This window comes from Tursiops truncatus, chromosome 8 (genome assembly GCF_011762595.2).
Source record: "Tursiops truncatus isolate mTurTru1 chromosome 8, mTurTru1.mat.Y, whole genome shotgun sequence".
Lineage (NCBI taxonomy): Eukaryota > Metazoa > Chordata > Mammalia > Artiodactyla > Delphinidae > Tursiops > Tursiops truncatus.
In genome coordinates, this window is record NC_047041.1 from 67,534,830 (window position 1) to 67,555,419 (window position 20,590).

Genomic DNA, 20,590 nt, shown 5'->3' on the forward strand with positions numbered 1-20,590 from the left:
GAAAGAGATTTGTGGCTAGACTTCTCAGAGTGGAGGATATCTGTTTCCCATGTGAATGCTTACTGTAGTGGTTAATTTTATGTGTCAACTTGGTTGAACCATGGTGCTCAGACATTTGGTCAAATATTTTTCTGGATGTTTCTGTGAGGCTGTATTTTAGATGAGATTAACTCATCAGTGGATTTTGAGTAAAGCAGATTGCTCTCCATAATGTGGGTGGGCCTCATCCAATCAGTTGAAGGCTTTAATAGAACAAAGACTGACTTCCCCCCAGAAAGAAGGAATTCTGCCTGCAGACAGCCTCCGTACTTGAACTGCAGCATTGACTCTTACCTGGTTCTTCAGTCTGCTAGCCCATACTGCAGATTTTGGACTTGCCAGCCTCCATATTCGCATGAGCCAATTCCTTAAAATCTCTCTCTCTCTCTCTCTCTCTCTCTCTCTCTCACACACACACACACTCTCACACACAAACACACACACTGTTGGTTCCACTTCTCTGTACAACCCTAACTAATACACTTCCCAAAGAGCATTCCCTGCAAAAGAGGCTCTCAATAATCAAGTAGTCAAAATGACCTCTTCTCTTGATTATCAATCAGACTCTGTCCTTAGCTACTCCCGTTTTCATTTGGTGGGCTTATAAACACAATAGCCAAGATGGCAAGAATGGAGATTATGTATGGGTTTAGCAACACGGACTTCCTCTCACTGAGGCTGACCGGACCCTGGCTTCTGTTGAGTGCCCAGCTTGGCAATAGGAGAAACCAATGGTGAGCCCTTGATATAGCACCATTCCCTGGGGGAATATCCAGTCATCTATCTGGTAGTAGTAGGTTGATTATATTGGATCCCTTGTCTTATAGAAGAGACAACTTTTGTTCTCACTTACTCTGTGTATGGATTTACCTTTACTGTCTATAGTGCTTCACCATCACCATCTATGAACTTAGTGAATGCCTTATTCACCACTGGCTTATTATATACAGTATTGCATATCAAGGAACTCATTTTTGCCTCAAAAGATTGTTGCACTGGGCTCATGCTCACAGAATTTACTGATCTTTTCATGAACTTTATCATCCCACAGCTGGCCTGAGAGAATGACATATTGAAGACTCAGTTGGGGCACCTGTTAGGTGAAAACATTTTGTGGGGCTAAGGTGCTGTCCCACAAAATGTGGTTTATTTTCTGAACCAGTGACCAGTATATGGTACCATTTCTCCTATTTCAAGAATACACAAATCTGTGAATCAAAGAGTGGGATTAGGAGGGTTTTTTCTGTTACCTCAAACGATCCACTTAGAAAATTTTTGCTTCTCCCCCAACCCCCACCAAAACAAACAAAAACTTGGCTTACACACCTTAGTTGCCAAGGAAAAATGCTTTCAATAGAGGACACATAAAAGGGAAACTGTAAACTGAGACTGACGTCTGGCCACTTTGTGTTCTCCATGCCTTTGAACCAGTAGACAGGAGGAGGATTCTGTACAAGGTCAGGTGATTGATCCTGTCTGATCCTCATTATCAAGAAAAAATAGGGTTCCTACTACACATGGGAGGATGTATGTTAGGAACCCAGGGGATTCTCTGACCTTTTTGGTACTCCTATGTCCAGTGACAAAAGAGAATGAAAAACTGCAGTAATCCAGTGCCATAAGGGTCACTAATAGTACAGACCCCTGAAAGTATGGGTCATCCCACTGGGCAAAGAACCATAATCAGTAGAGATGCTGGCTGAGCAAAAAGGGAATGAGGGATGGGTAGTGAAATAAGAAAATGATTGAATCCCAAACACAGCTATGTGACCAGTCACAGAAATGAAGTCTATAATAGCCATGTATTTTCCTCATTGCTTTGATATATATTGATATTTATTTTATATATTAAGCATTTTTTTTTTCTGCCTCTTTCTCACTCTTCTACCAGTCAGTATGCAGTTGATGGAAATTTGGGTTCTTTCCACTTTTGGGGTGTTATGAATAATGCTGCTATGAATATTCTACCAGCTTTTGTGTGGGTATATGTTTTCATTTCTCTTGGCCATATACCTAGTTTTATGGAATTACTGGGTCATAAGGTGACTCTGTGGTTAACATTTGGAGGAACTGCCAATCTATTTTCCAAAGTGGCTGCACTATTTTACATTCCCACACACAACATATGAAGGTTCCAATTTCTTGTTATTATCTATCTATCTTTTTGATAGCCATTCTAGTAGGTGTGAAGTGGTATCTCATTGTGGGTTTTTTGATTCACATTTCCTTAATAGCGAATGACATTGAGCATCTTTTCATGTTGTTATGGGCCATTTCTATATCTTCTTTTTCCATTTAAAAATTTGGTCATTTGTCTTTTCATTACTGAGTTGTAGAAGTTCTTTATATATTCTGGATACAAGTATCTTATTAGATTTATGATTTGCTATTTCCTCACATTGTGTTGTCTTTGCACTTTTTTGATGGTGTCTGTTGAAGCACAAAAGCTTTTAATTTTGATGAAGTTTATCTTATTTTTTCTTTCATTACTCATGCTTTTGGTGTCATATCTAAGAAGGGTTTGTGTAACTCAAGGTCATGAAGATTTACTATGTTTTCTTCCAAGAGTTTCATAGTTATAGCTAGCTCTTAAGTTTAGGTCTAGGATCCATTGGAGCTAATTTCGGGGGATGAAATAAGGAAGAGGTCCAACATTCATTCTTTAGCACATGGATATCTAGTTGTCCCAGCACCATTTGTTGAAAAATTTTCTTTATATATTCTGTACATGGTTGGCTCTTAAATGTTATGAAATCAGTTTCTACCTTTTAAGATGTGAGCATTAAATGAAACAACATGTATGAAAGTGCCTTGCATCACGCAGGGCATAGTTGGCTCTCAACGAGGTCTTGGCACGCTTGTCCAAAAGCAATTGACCATATATATGAGGATTTATTTCCGGACTCTCAAATCTATTCCATTGATCTATGTGTCTATCCTATGCCAGTACCACGCAATCTTTGTTACTAAAGCTTTGTAGTAAACTTTGAAATTATTCTTCTTTCTCAAGATTGTTTTGGCTAATCTGGATCTCTTGCATTTCCATATGAATTTTAGGGCCAGCTTATATATCTCTTGTACCAAAAAAGCCAGCTGGGATTTTGGTAGGGATTGTGTTGAACCATAGATCATTTTGGGGAGTATTGCTATCTTAACAATATTAAGTCTCCTGAACCATGAACATGGGTATTTTTCTACTTAAGTCTTCTTTAATTTCTTTCAACAACATTTTTTAGTTTTCAGAATACTGGTTCTGCACTTCTTTTGTTAAATTTATTCCTAAGTACTTTATTCTTGTTGATGCTAGTGTAAATGGAATTGCTTTCTTGGGTTCATTTTTTGATTATTCATTCCTAGTGTGAAGAAATAAAATTGATTTTTTGCATATTGATCTTGTACCCTGCAACCTTTATGATCTCATTTATTAGTTCTAATAGTTTTCCAGTGGATTTTTTAGGATTTTTCTGTATACAATCATGTCATTTACAAATAGAGGTAGTTTTACCTCCTCCTTTTCAATCTGGATGCCTTTTACTGAGGCCTGTTTTTATTTATTTAATTTTTTAAAGATTTTTTTTTGATGTGGACCATTTTTAAAGTCTGTATTGAATTTGTTACAATATTGCTTCTGTTTTATGTTTTGGTTTTTTGGCATGTGGGATCTTAAGCTTCCCTATCAGGGATTGAACCCGCACCCCCTTCATTGGAAGGTGAAGTCTTAACCACTGGACCGCCAGGGAAGTCCCGTGAGTCCTCTTTTTAAATGAGATCTACAGTAGTTATGTTTAGTTGTCCTTGCCATCTATTTTCTTTTTTATACTACTAATTTTTATACTACTAATGTTAAGTATATACAAACTAATGTATTAAGATCCTAATATGTCAATTCTAAGTAATTATTGAGTTTAAAAGGATTTTTTGGCCATTTTTAATATTTTATGTATATATTGTAAATTCTAGGGGAAATACAGAACACATATAATGCAGGAAAAATTGAAGTTATTGACTCTGATATTGGTAATTAAAATCTTATCAGAATTAAATATATCTTTATCCATACATTTAACTGTCTTGTTTTTACTTTTTATAATTATTTTTAAAAGTAACTCTAGTGTGGGTAATTCTAAAACTCTATTTAGATACAAAATATAAACAGCATGAAAATAATTAGGTATCTTTATAATTATCAGTAGTGTGTGTTAAAGTCATTATGTTAAAACATTCTTGTGATTGCAGATATTGAGTGAACTAAATTATGATAAAGTCCTTTTGGACTTTGACAAGCCAGGGCATTATTCTGAGTTTCCACTGGTGAACACATCAATGAAATTTAGTATCTCTCTAATATCCTTGTGGTTTTATTTGCTGTCTACTCTCAATATAGTTTATTATTTCCTTCTTAATACTTTAAGATCCCTTTAGCAAAAACAATCTAGTGACTATCTAAATGGAGACAGCCACCCAATTACAAAAAAGGAAGAAACAAATGTAAGATATTAAGGACACCAAAAGCACAATGCTGATAGTGAAAACACTGTTTCTAACTAGAAGATAAAAAGAGTTATATTGACTGAGTCATTCCTCAGTTTTCCATGCCTTTTCAGTTTTCATAGTTTTTCTTTACAGTATTTTATAAGGGGCTTCATGGAAGGAAAAAGAAGAGGAAGAAGGGTTGTAGTCAGGGTTACAAATGAAAGGTAATCTATCTGGATAAGATTTGAAAAGCATCTATGTTGAATAGCTTACTTTGTTAATATATTAAATTCCTAAGTCTCTATACTATTTCATGAAATGTTATTCTCTAGGTTGGTTTTTCCTGTTACCCCGGGCATTATATCTAACCATTAAATAACAAATGTTTAGAAAATCAGAGGTTTGGCTTTTTTATTATTTTTTTTAAACGCACACTTCTCCAACACATTTATTTCTTTAAAGGAATGGATTTTGAAGAGAAAAAACATGGGGCAGAGAGGTATGGAATAGAAAATACAAATGTAAGCTGTTTTGCTAATTGCTTTATGACCACAACAAACTAGTACAGAGAATGCCCTGTACAAAACAACACAATAAAGATCGAGGTGTTCCCTTAGGCAAGGCTGAAGATTTCAGTCTCTGGTATTTGGAATTTAGGTTGCAGTCCTTGTTTTTGGACGGATCACTGGGTGTGTGGCGCAGTCCATGCTTTTAACCAGATCTGAACAGGAGAATGGCCACTTGGCCCAGGTAGAAGTAGATGAAGTGTTTGGTTTCATGTGTCACATAACTACCGAAGTTCCTCCCCACGATGCAGTGCCAGGTGGGGTTATACTTCTTGTCAAACTGCTTCTTGATATGGGCCGCAATGTCCTTCTCTATATTATATTTCTCCAATGCCTGAGTAGCACACTCCACCGAGCCCTGTTGCATGTCCTCCGACATATCGGCATTTTTGATCACAGCCTTTCAGTCACACATGGTTACCGAAGAGCAGGGTCTGGCCCACTGCAACGGTCTCCTGGGGGAGGGGCTGGCGAGGCTCAGACCCTTTGAGAGTAGCGATCCCTACTGAAGCCATGGTGCATCTATCAATCAGAGGTTTTTAAAAATTATCACTAGCTTGAGTAACAGCATCATGAGAATCCTGTCATGTCCTGTAAAGTGAGTGACTTCAGGGTCGTGTTTAACAGTATTCCTCTCTATTAGCATGTATGTTGGAAATAGTATACTATTTTATGTCCATGTTTATAAATAGAGTCTATTTCTTAGGTAAGTCAACAAATAAGATAAATAATGATATTACCTGTGGGAATCTCCTTCTTAGCCTCCTTGTGAGGATATTATGTGTAATGCTGGGTTATTTTGCTTGTTCCTCAGATTCTAACGGTAGAATTAACCCTGGGCGAATTGCTTACATTTCTTCGAGGAGTTGCTGTATTCCAGATGAGAGCTATGGCTGCCTGTCTTCAAACATTCCTGCATTGGAATTGATGGCTCTGTACGTGGCAGCTGCCATGCATGATTACGACCACCCAGGGCGGACAAATGCATTTCTAGTGGCTACAAATGCCCCTCAGGTAGGAACTACTTTTTCAGAAAGTTTAAGGAGTGGTTCTGAAATTTTACAGCCATACTGTATTTCCCTTTGTAAACCATTCTTCAATTGAATCATTTGGCCGTTGGATAATAACACACGGCAGTGATATGACATGTGCTTGTGCTGAAGAATTAGGGAAAAATCATCTTCAGCTGGAAAATAAGTAAAATGTTCCTGAAAGAGTAATTCGCTACTTTTATGAAATTCTGGAGTCTTTGCTGTCAATATCTTTGCCTTTGATCAAATTGATAAGACTGACTAGATGTAAGACTTACTCTTCCTTCTAGCAAGATCCTTCATATGCCTAAAAGCTATAATGACTGAGAACTGTTATTATTTTTGTTGTTGTCCTCTTTTTTTCTCTAAGACATACCATAATATGCAGTCTCTTAGGTCTGCATATATTCATATATGTAAAAAATCTTCTAGTACATTATTTTTGTATTCAGTACAGCTGATAAGGTGCAAGATTCCTTTAGGGTCACAATTTGCATGAGAGGTAGGAGTCCCCAGCAAATGGATATTGTAATTGCGATGACTTTAAACATTAGGACTTGGAACTAGATAGTCAGCCCTCCATATCCAGGGTTTCTGCCTGCATGGATTCGATCAACTGCAGATCAAAAATATTTGAAAATTTAAAAAATTCCAGAAAGTTCCAAAAAAAGCAAAACTTGGAATTTGCTGCACACTGGTAACTATTTACATTGTATTAGGTATTATAAGTAATCTAGAGAAGATTTAAAGTATACAGAGGATGTGCGTAGGTTATATGAAAATACGACATCATTTTATTAATAGACTTGAACATCTGCAGGGGTCCTAGAACCAATTCCCTGCAGATGCTAAGGGATGACTATACTTGGTTTTAAGCAGAATTTAGTGTGGTTGTGAATTTTTGTTTAGGCTGGTGATTCCTCAAATGTCAGCTTTGTATTTCTGCCTGCCTGCCTTACAAAGAGCAAGTTGTCAATGATTGTTTGCTGAATTCATCTTACTTCCTCACTTTGTTGCTCTGTGTTCAAAACTCAGTTCTGATTCTTTCATCTTTTATAGCCATTCTCTGTGTTCCTTTTCTCATTTCTCTGACACACTCCCACTGCTTAAAATATAGGAGATAGATTCTCTACCCAGAACAAAATTCAGTGAGAGAGAGAAGATTAAAAGTGCTATGTAATTCATTTTCTCCAGTTAGACTTCATCTCTTCATAGCTCATGATTTCCACAGGTAACTTTTAAATGAATTTCAATCTAGATACTAATAGTTTTCCACTTTCTAAGAATTGCTTTGGGAGAAATTTCCCACTAAGGAACACATTTCCTCATTTGCAGTCCCATTCTGCAAGAATCAGACGCCCATTTTCTCTAGCCTAGCACTTCACAATCCTAGTCCTATGGCAAGTCACAGACCTGGGCAGTAGTGGCACAGCGGAAAAAGTACTGGTCTTCGGATTGAGAGACCTGAGTTTAATTTCTGGTTACCTACTATTAGCTGTGTGACATTAGGCAAGTAACCCTTATCTTTCTGAACCTCAAAATATGTACCTGATATGACTAAAAGAGATAACATTTGGAAAGTTTTCTACTGAATCAGATATCATGTAGACAGAAATTATTTACTATTCTATTCCACCCTCTGCTTTCATTCTCTCTTTATTAGCTTTGAGTATAGGTGAGTCAGACTTGTTTATTACCTCTTCTTCAAGGATATTACAAGTTAGTGAATTCTAGTGTTACTTGTCTTGCATGCAGATAATTGAAAACAATGACACATGAATGTAATTTATATAAGTTGTATACTCAAAACTGTTGTCCTGATCAAAATACAAACATGAAGTCTGGACACAATCAGTAACTATGTGTTATTTCTAAATTCTCATTGTTAAGGACTGCCAAGAGATGAAGCAATGGAAAGGGCTGGACTGGAAAGGAAATTGATCAGAGTTCAGCTATGAAAAAGTGTAGCCTTTTACCTAGTCTCCTTGCTTACTTCCTGCTCCCCTTCAGTCTGGTTTCAACACATAGCAGCCAGAGTGGCCCTGTTTAAACGTGCATTACATCACTCTCTGTTCCAAGCCCTCACTCCTAGTAAAAGACAGTCATTACAGTGGCTCTGAAGGCCCTACACGATTTAGCCCCCAGTAATTCTCCTTTTTAAATTCACTCAGATCTAGCCTCACTGGCCTCCTTGCTGTTTCCTTCCATGTGCTGGCACACTCCCTTTCTAAGAACCTGGTCAGTTTCTGTTCTCTCTGCCCAGAGTGCTCTTTCCCCAGACATATATTGGGTTAGCCAACAAGTTCATTTGCGTTTTTCCATAACATCTTACAAAAAACCCTAAGGACGTTTTTGGCCAACCCATTATATAGCTCACTTTGTCACTTCCTTCCACCTGAAATTTCAAAAGCCCCTCCCTGGCACTCATTATGTTCCTCCCCGATCATAACAATGGTCATTCAGCATACTGTGTATTTTGCTTGTGTATTTTGTTTATTCCATGCCTCTCAGAGGAGTATAAGTTTCCAAGAGGGCAGGGATTTTTATCTCTTTTATTCCCTAATACCTAGAATGGTGCCTAGCACACAGAAGGCATTCAGTAAAAATTTGTTGAATGTTGAAGGATCCCTAACTTCTTTGCTCTGCAGGACCGCTAAGCTTGTCTGAAATACACTCCATTGTTCCCAAAGTGATGAAATTCTTGAGACCTTCTTCAGCTAGTGCCTGTGAGATAAGGACTCTTTTGTGAAAGCCTGAGGCCTAACCTGTTTATTAGGTAATAAAGCAGTCTCTCTCATCTTAGGAAGCTCAATAGGTCTAATCAGGCCATAAATAGTGAAAGATATTATTGCTCTGGTGTATGATAAAAAGGGACAATAGTGTATACCACCACCAACTGGATCAAGCGTTCTTCATTCTCATGGTAAGAGAAGTGTGTGGGAAGACTTAGGAGGATGATTTTGAATCCTTGCCATGAGAGAAGGGGAAACATTTAGTCAGCTTTATCCTGGAGGGATGTCAGTATTGAAATTCTAAGAGATTTCTGAGCTATTTCCAAATGAAGAGTTGGCTGAAAGACAGAGATTAGTGACTGAGATGTTAGAGTTTGTAGAATATTTTGATTTGGGGTAAAAGTAAACAAAACTTTGAGAATGGTAGATCTGAGACAGTCATCAATGTTTGTCCTCCCAAATATAGATCAAGATGGTGACTAAACAAGTACATTTTTCTCCTTTTCCTCCTGATCAAAATATTAGTAAGGGATGAAGCTCATTACAACAGAGAGGAGTTGGCGGGAGGATATTATCACCAGTAGGTTAAAGAATTTCATACTGTTCCTGGAAAATGAAAAACATGTGGGCAAATATTACGAGATTAAAGTATACTAGAAGGGGGCTTCCCTGGTGGCACAGTGGTTGAGAGTCCGCCTGCCGATGCAGGGGACACGGGTTCGTGCCCTGGTCCGGGAGGATCCCACATGCCGCGGAGCGGCTGGGCCCGTGAGCCGTGGCCGCTGTGCCTGCGCATCCAGAGCCTGCGCTCTGCAACGGGAGAGGCCGCAACAGTGAGAGGCCCGCGTACCACAAAAAAAAAAAAAAAAAAAAAAAGTATACTAGAAGGGAGCTGAGGCCTAAGTGGAACCCTAGAGACTCCTGATGCAATTTGCCTTTGTCTGCTCTACACACACACGCCTCCCACATAACACACACCAAACACCTTTAAGCAAAGCTACTGTATTTACTGCATTTACTTCCAGGCAGAAAACACATCTCTTAGATATTGAAGAAAATGGCCAGGAGAGATTTAATACTCCAGAGTAAATCCTTCTCATTTTTGAAATCACACTGGTAATTCTAAAGCAAAACCTGCTAGGTAAACAGGCCCCATCCATGTTTACAGGATTCCTACTCATCCTTCCCAATTAAAGAGACTCAGCAATAAAACATACACAAGGCTATTCAATGCATACTATGAATATTATTGAACAGGCAAAAAAAATATTCTGCCCCCATGGAACTTACATTCTAGTAAAGCAAGAAAAAACAAGTAAGTGTGTGTGTGTAAAAGACAGAGAGATGATTATGACATAAGTGCTAGGAAAAAAGTAAAACGGGAAGAGATAGTGCTGGCATAAAAGGATTATTTTCATGTTAGAGTTCTGTATCCAGCTAAGCTACAGTTGAGTGTTAAGAGCAAAATAAAGAGTCTCAGGTATGCAAAGATTTTTAAAAATCATGTTCCATCCATCCTATCTGAGAAAGTTACATTAAAATGTGTTTTAGCAAAACAAGGGTGATAACTAAGACAAAGGGTCTTAGAAGATAATGGGATTACCAGAAATTTTAGAACCCAGAACTTGAGAGTAAAGGAATCCCCAGATGACACCTGTTCATCAAGACTATTTCTTTAAAGAGAAGTACTTCTTTATAAAAAAGTAGCTTCATTGTTTTCTACTGCACCTAATTTGTTTACTGCCTCTATTGGATTCTTTTTTAAGTTAGGAATATTATTTTTTTAATGAAAACAGCCTTTCTTAATCCAAGATTTTTCATTCAGAAAAATTAAAATACCTTCTTTTAATCTTACGACTATGACCTAGAGATTTTTCTGTTTCCTCCTTTTTCTTGTGTTTCAAAAGGAGACATTTGTTCAGATTTGTCATAGTCTTCCTGTTTGATCAAAGTCTTTATGTCTGATGGGTTTTTGTTAAGATTAATTACGTCAGAGTTTATATTAAACCCCTTTTCAAATCTTTTTGATTCAGAGAGGGTAAAAGTAAACTTTATGATCAACTAATTTGCTTTGCCATGTTAGAGAAGTATTTGCTTGTGGAGATAAGGATGGGATCCATAACTAGAGAAAGCAGGTAGCAAGTTGCTTTAGCAAAATTCAGAGGATATTAGTTACTGCAGCTCTAAATTAGGGGGGAAACTGTCTTCCTTTTCTAGTTGTCATGGCGCTCTCAGTAAAAGCCAGCTGAGGCTTCATTATCTGTTTTACCTGGAATGTTTTCCTCACAGAGTTTAAGCTTGGCTTGTTGCTCTATGTGCAAGCTTCCAGTATTCTTCTAAAGCAGAATTTGCCTCCTTACTGCTCCATGATTCTTGCCTCCACTCAGCCATGAGGTAGAGAGTTGACTGGGGTCCAGCAGGGGACTCCTTCTACTTACTCTCCAGGTGGGTTTTTCCTTCTTATGCAATGACTTAGATGGCCTTTCCTCAATCCATTCCCACTTTTACCATGTCTTTAAAGCTTCCAGTATAGTGATTATTTCTAGATTCTAATATTGACTCAGATTTCTTTTGGTCCCCATTTTATATTTCTTTGGTAAGGTCAAAGGGTAATTTGGATGCTGCAGGAATTCTGAATTACCAATTTTTTTTTTTACTGATCTCACTAGCTGAGAGTTTAAGTCAGCTAGCTTTACAGGACACTCATTATACATTGTAATTTATTGAGCTGGGAGTTTGATTACTTCTTCATGAACAAAGCTATTCTGGTAATTTATCAGTCTTTATTAGATTTAAGCATGAATTAGTTAAATCACAATTAAATGCAAGTTGACCCCTTAGGAAGTCTTTGAAGTTTCACATGTATGTTTCAATTTGATACGTATATTGTAATATGATTACCACCATAGCGATAGCTAACACCTCCATCACATCACATAATTAACTTTGTGTGTGTGGTAAGGACATTTAAGATCTAGTCTCTTAGCAGTTTTTTATTATATAATATAGTATTGTTAATTATAATCACAATGCTGTACACTAGATCCCCAGAACTTGTCTTCAAACTGCACATTTGTACCCTTAGACCACCATCTCCCAATTCCCCCACCCTCTGGTAACAACCTAGTTCTGCTGTATCTAGAGTTCAGTCTCAGATTATTTGTAAGTGATATCATACAGTATTTGTCTTTCGCCGACTTATCTCACTTAGCATAATGTTCTCAAGGTCCACCCATGGCAGGATTTCCTTCTTTTTCACGGCTAAAAAATATTGCATTGTGTCTATATATATTACATCTTCTTTATTCATCCATTGGTGGACACAGATTGTTTCCAGCCTTTTTATGACTCACTGCAAAGTTTAAATCATATCATTGCTAACATAAAAATAAATGATGTAAAAAAAAAATCAAATGGTATGTATCTATGCTTAAATCTAGACTATAGCTAATTTTCACAAATATGTAAAACAATCTAATTAGGCTCAGAATATGCATCTTAACTGAGATTGCGCAGTATTTTTATCTGTCCTTTTCCATTAGACAGGAAGCTCTATGAAAATAGGGACAACGTTTTAATTTTTATACTCAGCCGTTAGCACTGGCTATGAGAATTCTTTTAATAATTACTATGCTTATTTAATAATTTTAAAAATTGCTTGCTTGTTAGAGATGGAAGAAGCTTTAAAAATTCTATATAGTCCAGTGGTTTTTAAAATCTGTATTCCCAAATCCTAGACTACTGAGGTAGTACCTCAGGGTCTTCCACTAGAGTGAAGTGGAAAAAAAGTGAATAAATCTACACCACTTGAACCAGAGAATTTGTGCTTTTACCTGCTTGATACTTCTCTGACTCCCAGGCACTGTGTCAGTTGGGAGTATAGGATGTGCCCTTCTCATATTTGTGGGTCTCTGACTCACCATGCACAGTATTCCAGGTTCCTCTCCTTCATGCTTTAGTCAGCATGTTCATTCCATGCTGGCTAAAGAACAGTAATATATCCCTAAACCTGCTCTCTCTGTCCCTAATGACTTTATTAACAGAAGCTTTATCTGAGAAGGTTCACTGATTTAATGAAGTTGACCTCAGATATCCACTTTACATCTCTTGGTAGGCAGCGTGGTGTCTGCAAAGATGAACTTTGGAGACAAATTACCCTTTCGCTTACTAGCTGTGAATGCTGGAAAGGTGTACCTTATCCTCTTTGCACTTGTCTACTCATTTATAAAATTATCAACCCTTCTTTACAGGTACTAACATGCCTGGCATGTAGTAGGTACTCATTGTATTCTTCCAACCTGATCCTAACTCTGTTTATTATTAAAGTTCAGTATCTTTGAGATGCCTGCCTCATTTTTCTTATTCCTTTTTAGGCAGTTTTGTACAACGACAGATCTGTTCTGGAAAATCATCACGCTGCATCAGCCTGGAATCTGTATCTTTCTCGTCCAGAGTACAACTTCCTTCTTAATCTTGATAATGTGCAATTCAAGCGCTTTCGTTTTTTAGTCATTGAAGCAATCCTTGCCACAGATCTTAAAAAGCATTTTGATTTCCTTGCTGAATTCAATGCCAAGGTTTGTTATGCAAATTAATTCCTGGTTTAAAAAGCAGAAATTATTGTCAGTGTTACTGACAAAAGTTATTTTTTTGTTTTGTTTTAAATTTTGAGAGTTTATTTGATCAAAAGCTGATTTGAATCAGGCAGCATCCAGTCTAACAGAAAGGAGCTCCAAGGACCAGTATAAAATGAAAGACTTTTATAGGCACAAGGGGACAGGAAGTTATACTGGGCAAAAAAGCGGGTTGGTAATTGAAAAGTTACTTTTCTTTGGGGGATGGCCAGGTTCTATCAGTCAGATTACCTAACTGATTAGGCCATTCCAAAAGGTATTTTTTTAACATTAAGTTAGAATAAATCTGAAGTCATGAAGTCATGATAAGTCTGACATAATACAATATATATGCCAATATTTTTTAAAAATTATAACATGTCCAAAAATACTATTGCTTGCTACATTTCCAATTATGTCAATTGAAGCTTTTAGGGACAGATTTGAGAATGTTGGGCACAGTGCCAAGTAAGGCATTTTATGAAGTTAAAGATGTGTTTCTAAGAAGCCAGTTATGCCTACTTTGCTTCACCTGTTTCCCTTTATATTATTAAGTGTTTAACTGGCTGGTGTGGGTCTGGAGAAGTACGTGAGAATAAGGCACTCATTGAACTACTGTTTATTGGGATTGCCCACTGCATGCAATCGTCCTAGTGAAGAATAAGGAATGAGCAGATGGAAGTCCCTGTCCTCACTGAGCTCACATTCACTGTGGAATTGAGAATCACTGCCCTTGTGTGATGGTACTAATGGGAGCACGTTCTATCCCTCAGAAGTTGGGGTGAAAAAATGTTGAGAACCACTGCTTTAGATTCCTGAGGGAAGGATGCCCCACCTTCTGCAGGCAGGAAATCGTTTTCTTGATAACATTTGTGCCCTAAAGGAAGGTGTACCTTCAGGGCAGAGGAACAGGTATCAAAGGAGTACTAGATTCAGCCTCCTGGAAGGAGACCTATATATGTCACTGTTGTGATATTGATAAAATGTTTATAAAAATCAGCAAGAAATTTGAAATTTCTTTAAACTTGTTTCATCGCTGTATAGCTCTATTAACTTTTTATTTAATAAAAATTCACTTAAGTGCTTAAGTCAGAGTAAATAGAAGTTTTTATAGGTGAAAGATTATCTAGCCCAAAACTTTTGAATCTGTGTTCCTCAGAGATTTCTATTCTGTAGTCTCTCAGAAAAATGTCACATGAGTGGGGCTCTAGACTACACAATTTCTTTCTTTTCTTTCTTTTTTTTTTTTGGCCATGGGGCGAGGCTTGCGGATCTTAGTTCCCGACCAGAGGTTGAACCTGGGCCACGGCAGTGAAAGTGCAGACTTCCCTAGTCTAGGGAATTCCCTAGACTACACAATTTCAGTCTAAAGAGCTCGCCTTTCTTTTAACTGTTTTCTGTAGTGGTGGTCTACATAAGAGTTCCTTTAACAAAAGGGGTGGATGCCAGGGAGTTCCCTGGTGGTCCAGTGGTTAGGACTCAGGGCTTTCTTGGCCGTGGCCCTGCTTCAGTCCCTGGTGGGGGGGAACTAAGATCCTGCAAGCTATGCAGCACAGCCAAAAAAAAGAAAAAAGAGGGGGGTAGATGCCAAAAAAAAAATCTACCATCACAATAAAGTTCCAAAGCCACTGATCTGGCCTATTCACTTTATTTCTTACAAGAGGAAATTTGAGTTCTTGAAAGGCATGTTAATTTGCCTGATAACTAGCATTTATTTAAATAACAATGTTAGCATTTACTACGAACTGTGAATTTTTCTTTGTTAATCCTCATGGCAATATGGCTAGATTGATATTTTTCCTATTTTATAGATGAAGAAGGGTGGACTCAAGGAGCTTAAGTAATTTTTCCAGCATTATGCAATGAATTAGTAAATCATTCTGAGTCAGGATTTAAAACCATAGAGATTAGCTTCTAAGACTTGTGTTCTTTCAGCTATATAGCATGTTGTCTTTTACAGTTAGATCCTTAAGTGTTCCTTTTTGAGACAGAAATAGTTATAATTCTTATATGATTTGGTTTTGCATATACATTTTATATTATATCATATTATATACGAATGTGTTAATATACACAAATTACAATTTTCTCTGGTAATCACAAATATTGAAACCCATGGTTTGTTGTTCTGCTTGTACAGTGCTCTACTTCCATTGAAACAAAACCGTAAATGACACTTCAAAGGGAAATTTAACCCATAGAGGTACATGTTTTGGCACAAACCAATTAAAAGAAGCATTTATTGAAATTCCTTCCTGTCCTTTGGACAGGAAACAGTTTTAAGACAATTTGGTAAAAACAAAAAACTGGGGAATTCCCTGGCAGTCCAGTGGTTAGGACTCCACGCTTTCACTGCCGAGTTAGGACTCCACCGCTTTCAAACCCTGGTTGGGGAACTAAGATACCACAGGCCGTGCGGTGTGGCCAAAAAAAACCCCCCACAACAAAAAACTCCTGTGCCCTCAGCACCTAAAATAATTCTGTTTTTCCAAACTAGGCCAATGATGTAAACAGTAATGGTATAGAATGGAGTAATGAAAATGATCGCCTGTTAGTATGCCAGGTGTGCATCAAACTGGCAGATATAAATGGCCCAACAAAAGTTCGAGACTTGCATTTGAAATGGACAGAAGGCATTGTCAATGAATTTTATGAGCAGGTAAGTTGAAACATTAGATTGGTGGGACTTTTAGATTGGTGGACTTTTCTGCCATCTGAAGACACTACCCTTTGGGTTTGGATAGCTACATTAAATGCTTGAAATGAGTTGCTTTAACCAAAAATGGGTTGCATTTGCTCTGGTCTTAATATTTTCTCAGCTCCTTTGCCTTTGTTTCTAAAATTTAAAAACAGGGAGTTCCCTGGTGGTCCAGCGGTAAAGAACCTGCCTTACAACGCAGGGGACGTGGGTTTGATCCCTAGTCAGGGAACTAAAATCCCACATGCCACAGGGCAACTAAGCCTACACGCCACAACTACTGAGCTCATGCACCTCAACTAGAGAGAGAAAACCCACACACTACAACCAGAAAGAAGCTCACATGCCACAACGAAAGATCCCGCATGCCTCAACGAAGATCCCATGTGCCACAACTAAAGACCCAACGCAGCCAAAAATTTAAAAAATAACAATAAAGAAACAAATTAATCTTTAAATTTTAAAAACAAAAATAGTTTATTGCCAATCTGGAGTGGGTTGAATGTACTCCAGTCTAGAGCTAAGGAAAGACTACATATTGATTCCAAGGTCCCTTTCAATCCTGAAAACCTATAGCCTAGGATAATTTATTTCCAGAAGAAGTTGTTTAATTGATTCAGGGTATATTTAGATTGTATTTTTAAAGTATCAACCCATTTTCAACTCTGCTATAGAAAGACTGCCTTAGATACATCAACTACGTAAAAGTCCTGGCAAAGGGTAAGAAATTAGCACTAGAAATGGGGACAAAGTAGATATTTAGTGGCTTTCAAGTTTCAAAAATATAAACATGCTCTTTTCTCATATGTTTTTAATCTTGTCTTTAAAATAATCCTACCACTTTGCAGTCTTTACCACTTTTCTGTCCAATCTTGAGGCTCCCTACAATGTAGAAAAATACTGATTTCCCCAGAAGCCTAATATTTCATTATCTCCAAAATAACAAATACATCCTCTTGACTGGAACTGCATTCCTTGGGAATCCTTACTAGACCTACTAATCAGGAAAGATCAAGATGTTTACCAAGTGAGACTTCTGTGACAGGGCTTTCTTTACCAAGAGTTGCTACTCTAGTAGGAATGATGAAGGTGAGCCTATAAACTGCACACTTATCCGTTATACCTTGTCACACCCAGATTGTATTGAATGACCAGTAAATGTAGTGTCTTTCACCCACCTTAGCTGAACATCCCTGTACAATAGTGTATACTCTGCTGTTTACAAGTCAACAAAATACCATACTGTGTAGTCATGAAAATAGATTAGTAAAATCTTAACAATAATCTTAGAATACTTTTCACTGATACATTTGAACTAAATTATATGTAATTTGGGGTAGTAAATGGTTATAAATATTTACCCTAATTTGTAGACTGCAGTATGTATAGTAATGTTTGCATATTCCCATCCTCATTCTCAAAGATAATTGAAGACTGCCTCAGGCTTCAGTTCAGGTTCACAAAAGAATTTTATGCTAAGGAAAATGCTGTCTTTATATTATCTGTACAAACAGTGGTAATAAGAAAGTGGTCGTATATGCCAATTTTAGAAAACCCACTAATTCAGTGAAAGAACATTAGAAAATTTCATTTAGACCCATTTTATGATATATTTTTAAAGTATAGAGAATTAATTCTTATTAAACAAACTTGGAAGCCATGCCTGAGGTTGAATCCTGGCTCCTCTTTCTTCCTTGCCAGCAATGTGACCTCAGGTCAGTTCTGTGCCTCAGTTTCCTCATTGAGAAAATAGGAATATTGATGGTACCTACCTTATAAGGTTGTGTGAGGATTAAATGAATTAATTTATGTAAAGTTCTTAGAACAGTTCCTGACACATAAGTGCTCAATAAACTATTATAATTCCAGATCACTAAAAACAATATAATATTTCAGACAGTTTCACTTAATCTTTCTATTCATTATTCTTATGTCAAAGGAGAAAAATGCCATCTGATAATCCTACCACACAGTGGTCATGAAGGTTAAATGTACTAACCTATAGGAAAGTCAACCCTCATCAAAACCATCAGAATTCCTTCTCAGTCTTGTTCTGCTATTCAACCTTCTTCAGATATGGATGCAAATTTCTAACCTGGCCCAACCTTTTACCTTTTTATTACCTTAGTTATTCTATCTTTATGTATACTCCTATAGCCATTATGTGCCATGGGCTTAGAAAAGCCTAGCTCCTATTTAAAAGTCAAATGTATGAAACTGTAGAATCCTGTGGATAAACCCACCTGGATATTTTTTGTAAATATTAATACTTTTCATCCTCACAGAAGATAAAGCCATATAAGATTTTTAATCATGGGACAGTGAATCATGGGACAGTTTCTGGTTGTCTCCTTAGGGCTCTGTTGGCTCAGCACAGATAGACACTGCCTGCTTGCAGAACTTGTGCACTGTGGAGAGTATTCACCCTCCACCAGTTCAGACAGTAGGCACTAAAGTGTTAATAGTACCATTTGGGGACCGCTCAGCCCTGTGCTCGACATTTTATATAATATTGCTTTTCATCCTATAGCAACCCTGTAGATTATTATTCACATCTTACACATGAATTGGGCATAGAGCTTGCCCAGCACCACACAGGTAGTAGGTGGCAAAAGCAGGTTTTGAAACCACATCTGTCTGATCTCCAGTTGTGCTCTCCAGAACCCTAGGGACCACAAGTGGGAGGGTATCACAGGGCAGGCAGCTGGGGTGAACCCTCACCTCAACCACAATAGCTCTACTTTTGTCTGTTTTACATATTGAGTTTTCTGATTTAGATTCATTAAAGGGTTCTGCTGTTAGAAAAAAAAGGGAGGGCATTGGAAAGCATTTGCAAAATTCAACTCTGTACTTCTGAGGTACAACTACAACAAAAATGATTCCATTATATCATCTCCCCATAGGAGAAAGAGGATCTATATTTGATATTATAGAATTTTGGTAATTTATATAGAATTTATATATTCTATTAATATAATTTTGGTTTGTTAGCAAATTTGCTGTATTTATTTATTTATTTATTTTTGCGGTATGTGGGCCTCTCACTGTTGTGGCCTCTCCCGTTGCGGAGCACAGGCTCCGGACGCGCAGGCTCAGCGGCCATGGCTCATGGGCCCAGCCGCTCCGCGGCATGTGGGATCTTCCCAGACCGGGGCACGAACCCATGTCCCCTGCATCGGCAGGAGGACTCTCAACCACTGCGCCACCAGGGAAGCCCTGCTGAATTTATTTTAAAAGATGTATATTTTTCTTGCTACCTGAATATCAACCGTACTGGTTGACTGGGGGTGTGAGAATAAAGTCTTGTTAAGGATTTCTCAAATAGTAGAGAAATTCTTTGAGTTGGAATGACAGAGTAATTTCACTGATACTTCTTTGTAAAAATTATTTTGAGTTAGACTGTGCTTATTAAAAAACCTCAAGATAATTTTAACAAAGCTCAGTGGTTGTTCTTTCAACAGTTAAATGTATACTTTTCTTTTTAATATGATCAGGGAGATGAAGAAGCAAATCTTGGTTTGCCCATCAGTCCCTTCATGGATCGTTCTTCTCCTCAACTAGCAAAACTCCAGGAATCTTTTATCACTCACATAGTGGGTCCCCTGTGTAACTCCTATGATGCTGCTGGTTTGCTACCGGGTCAGTGGATAGAAGCAGAAGAGGATGATGATACTGAAAGTTGTTATGATGAAGAAGATGGTGAAGAATTAGATACAGAGGATGAAGAAATAGAAGACAACCTAAATCCTAGTAAGATATAAGGATACTGTCATTTCTTTAATGTTATTAATTACCTGCAAATGTCCATTTAATTTGGATTTGTTTTTAAGATACAGATTCAGTAGTTATATCTTAAGTAAGTACTATCTAAATGTTCAGCCTGAATAGTCTCCTTTTGAGTAACTACTGCTTGGGTACCATGCAAATGCTGTCACACAACAAGCATTCTTAGTTAAAGTAGCATCTCTGGAAGTGCTGTCCTCCAGCCAGTGCACTTCAGCAGTCTCTACCTGTGCACACATGATGGGGCTGTCGCCAAATCTGAACTTACGTGAGCTGGCTGGTCCTAGTGGCTAGTCCTCCTTTGCCTAACCCCTCTTCACACCACCCTCCCCTGTTAACATGCCCTTCATACAGACTTGGGAAATAGTTCATTCAACACAGTTGGGAGAGGAGGAAAATACACATTATCTGACTCTAAGAGGAAAACCAAGTTTTGTGGCATTATGGCTTTGAACTACCAAACCGTAATGCATAGTTTTTCTATATAAATCAGTGAGTATAAATGGAAGATGAAAAAGACATTTGTCATCTTTGTAACTAAAAATGAAATCAGTTATTTGCTCTTTAAAGTAGGATTTAAATTATATCTAGCTAATTTTTTTGTTTGTTTCCCAAGCATGCTATAAATCAGAACAGATAAGACAGCTTGAAACAA

General features: G+C 37.6%; 1 protein-coding gene and 1 pseudogene across 1 annotated transcript in view; one reads left to right on the forward strand and one right to left on the reverse strand.

Annotated features, from left to right (window-relative positions):
* PDE3B (phosphodiesterase 3B) overlaps positions 1–20,590 on the forward strand; it is a 178,256-nt gene that overhangs the window by 154,172 nt on the left and 3,494 nt on the right. Inside the window, exons 12-15 of the mRNA XM_019948403.3 lie at positions 5,893–6,092; positions 13,215–13,418; positions 15,952–16,113; positions 19,647–19,902. Of these exons, the coding sequence (XP_019803962.1) occupies positions 5,893–6,092; positions 13,215–13,418; positions 15,952–16,113; positions 19,647–19,902 (822 nt within the window). The remainder of the gene's footprint in view (positions 1–5,892; positions 6,093–13,214; positions 13,419–15,951; positions 16,114–19,646; positions 19,903–20,590) is intronic.
* On the reverse strand, positions 4,907–5,493 carry LOC101334561 (dynein light chain 1, cytoplasmic-like; annotated as a pseudogene).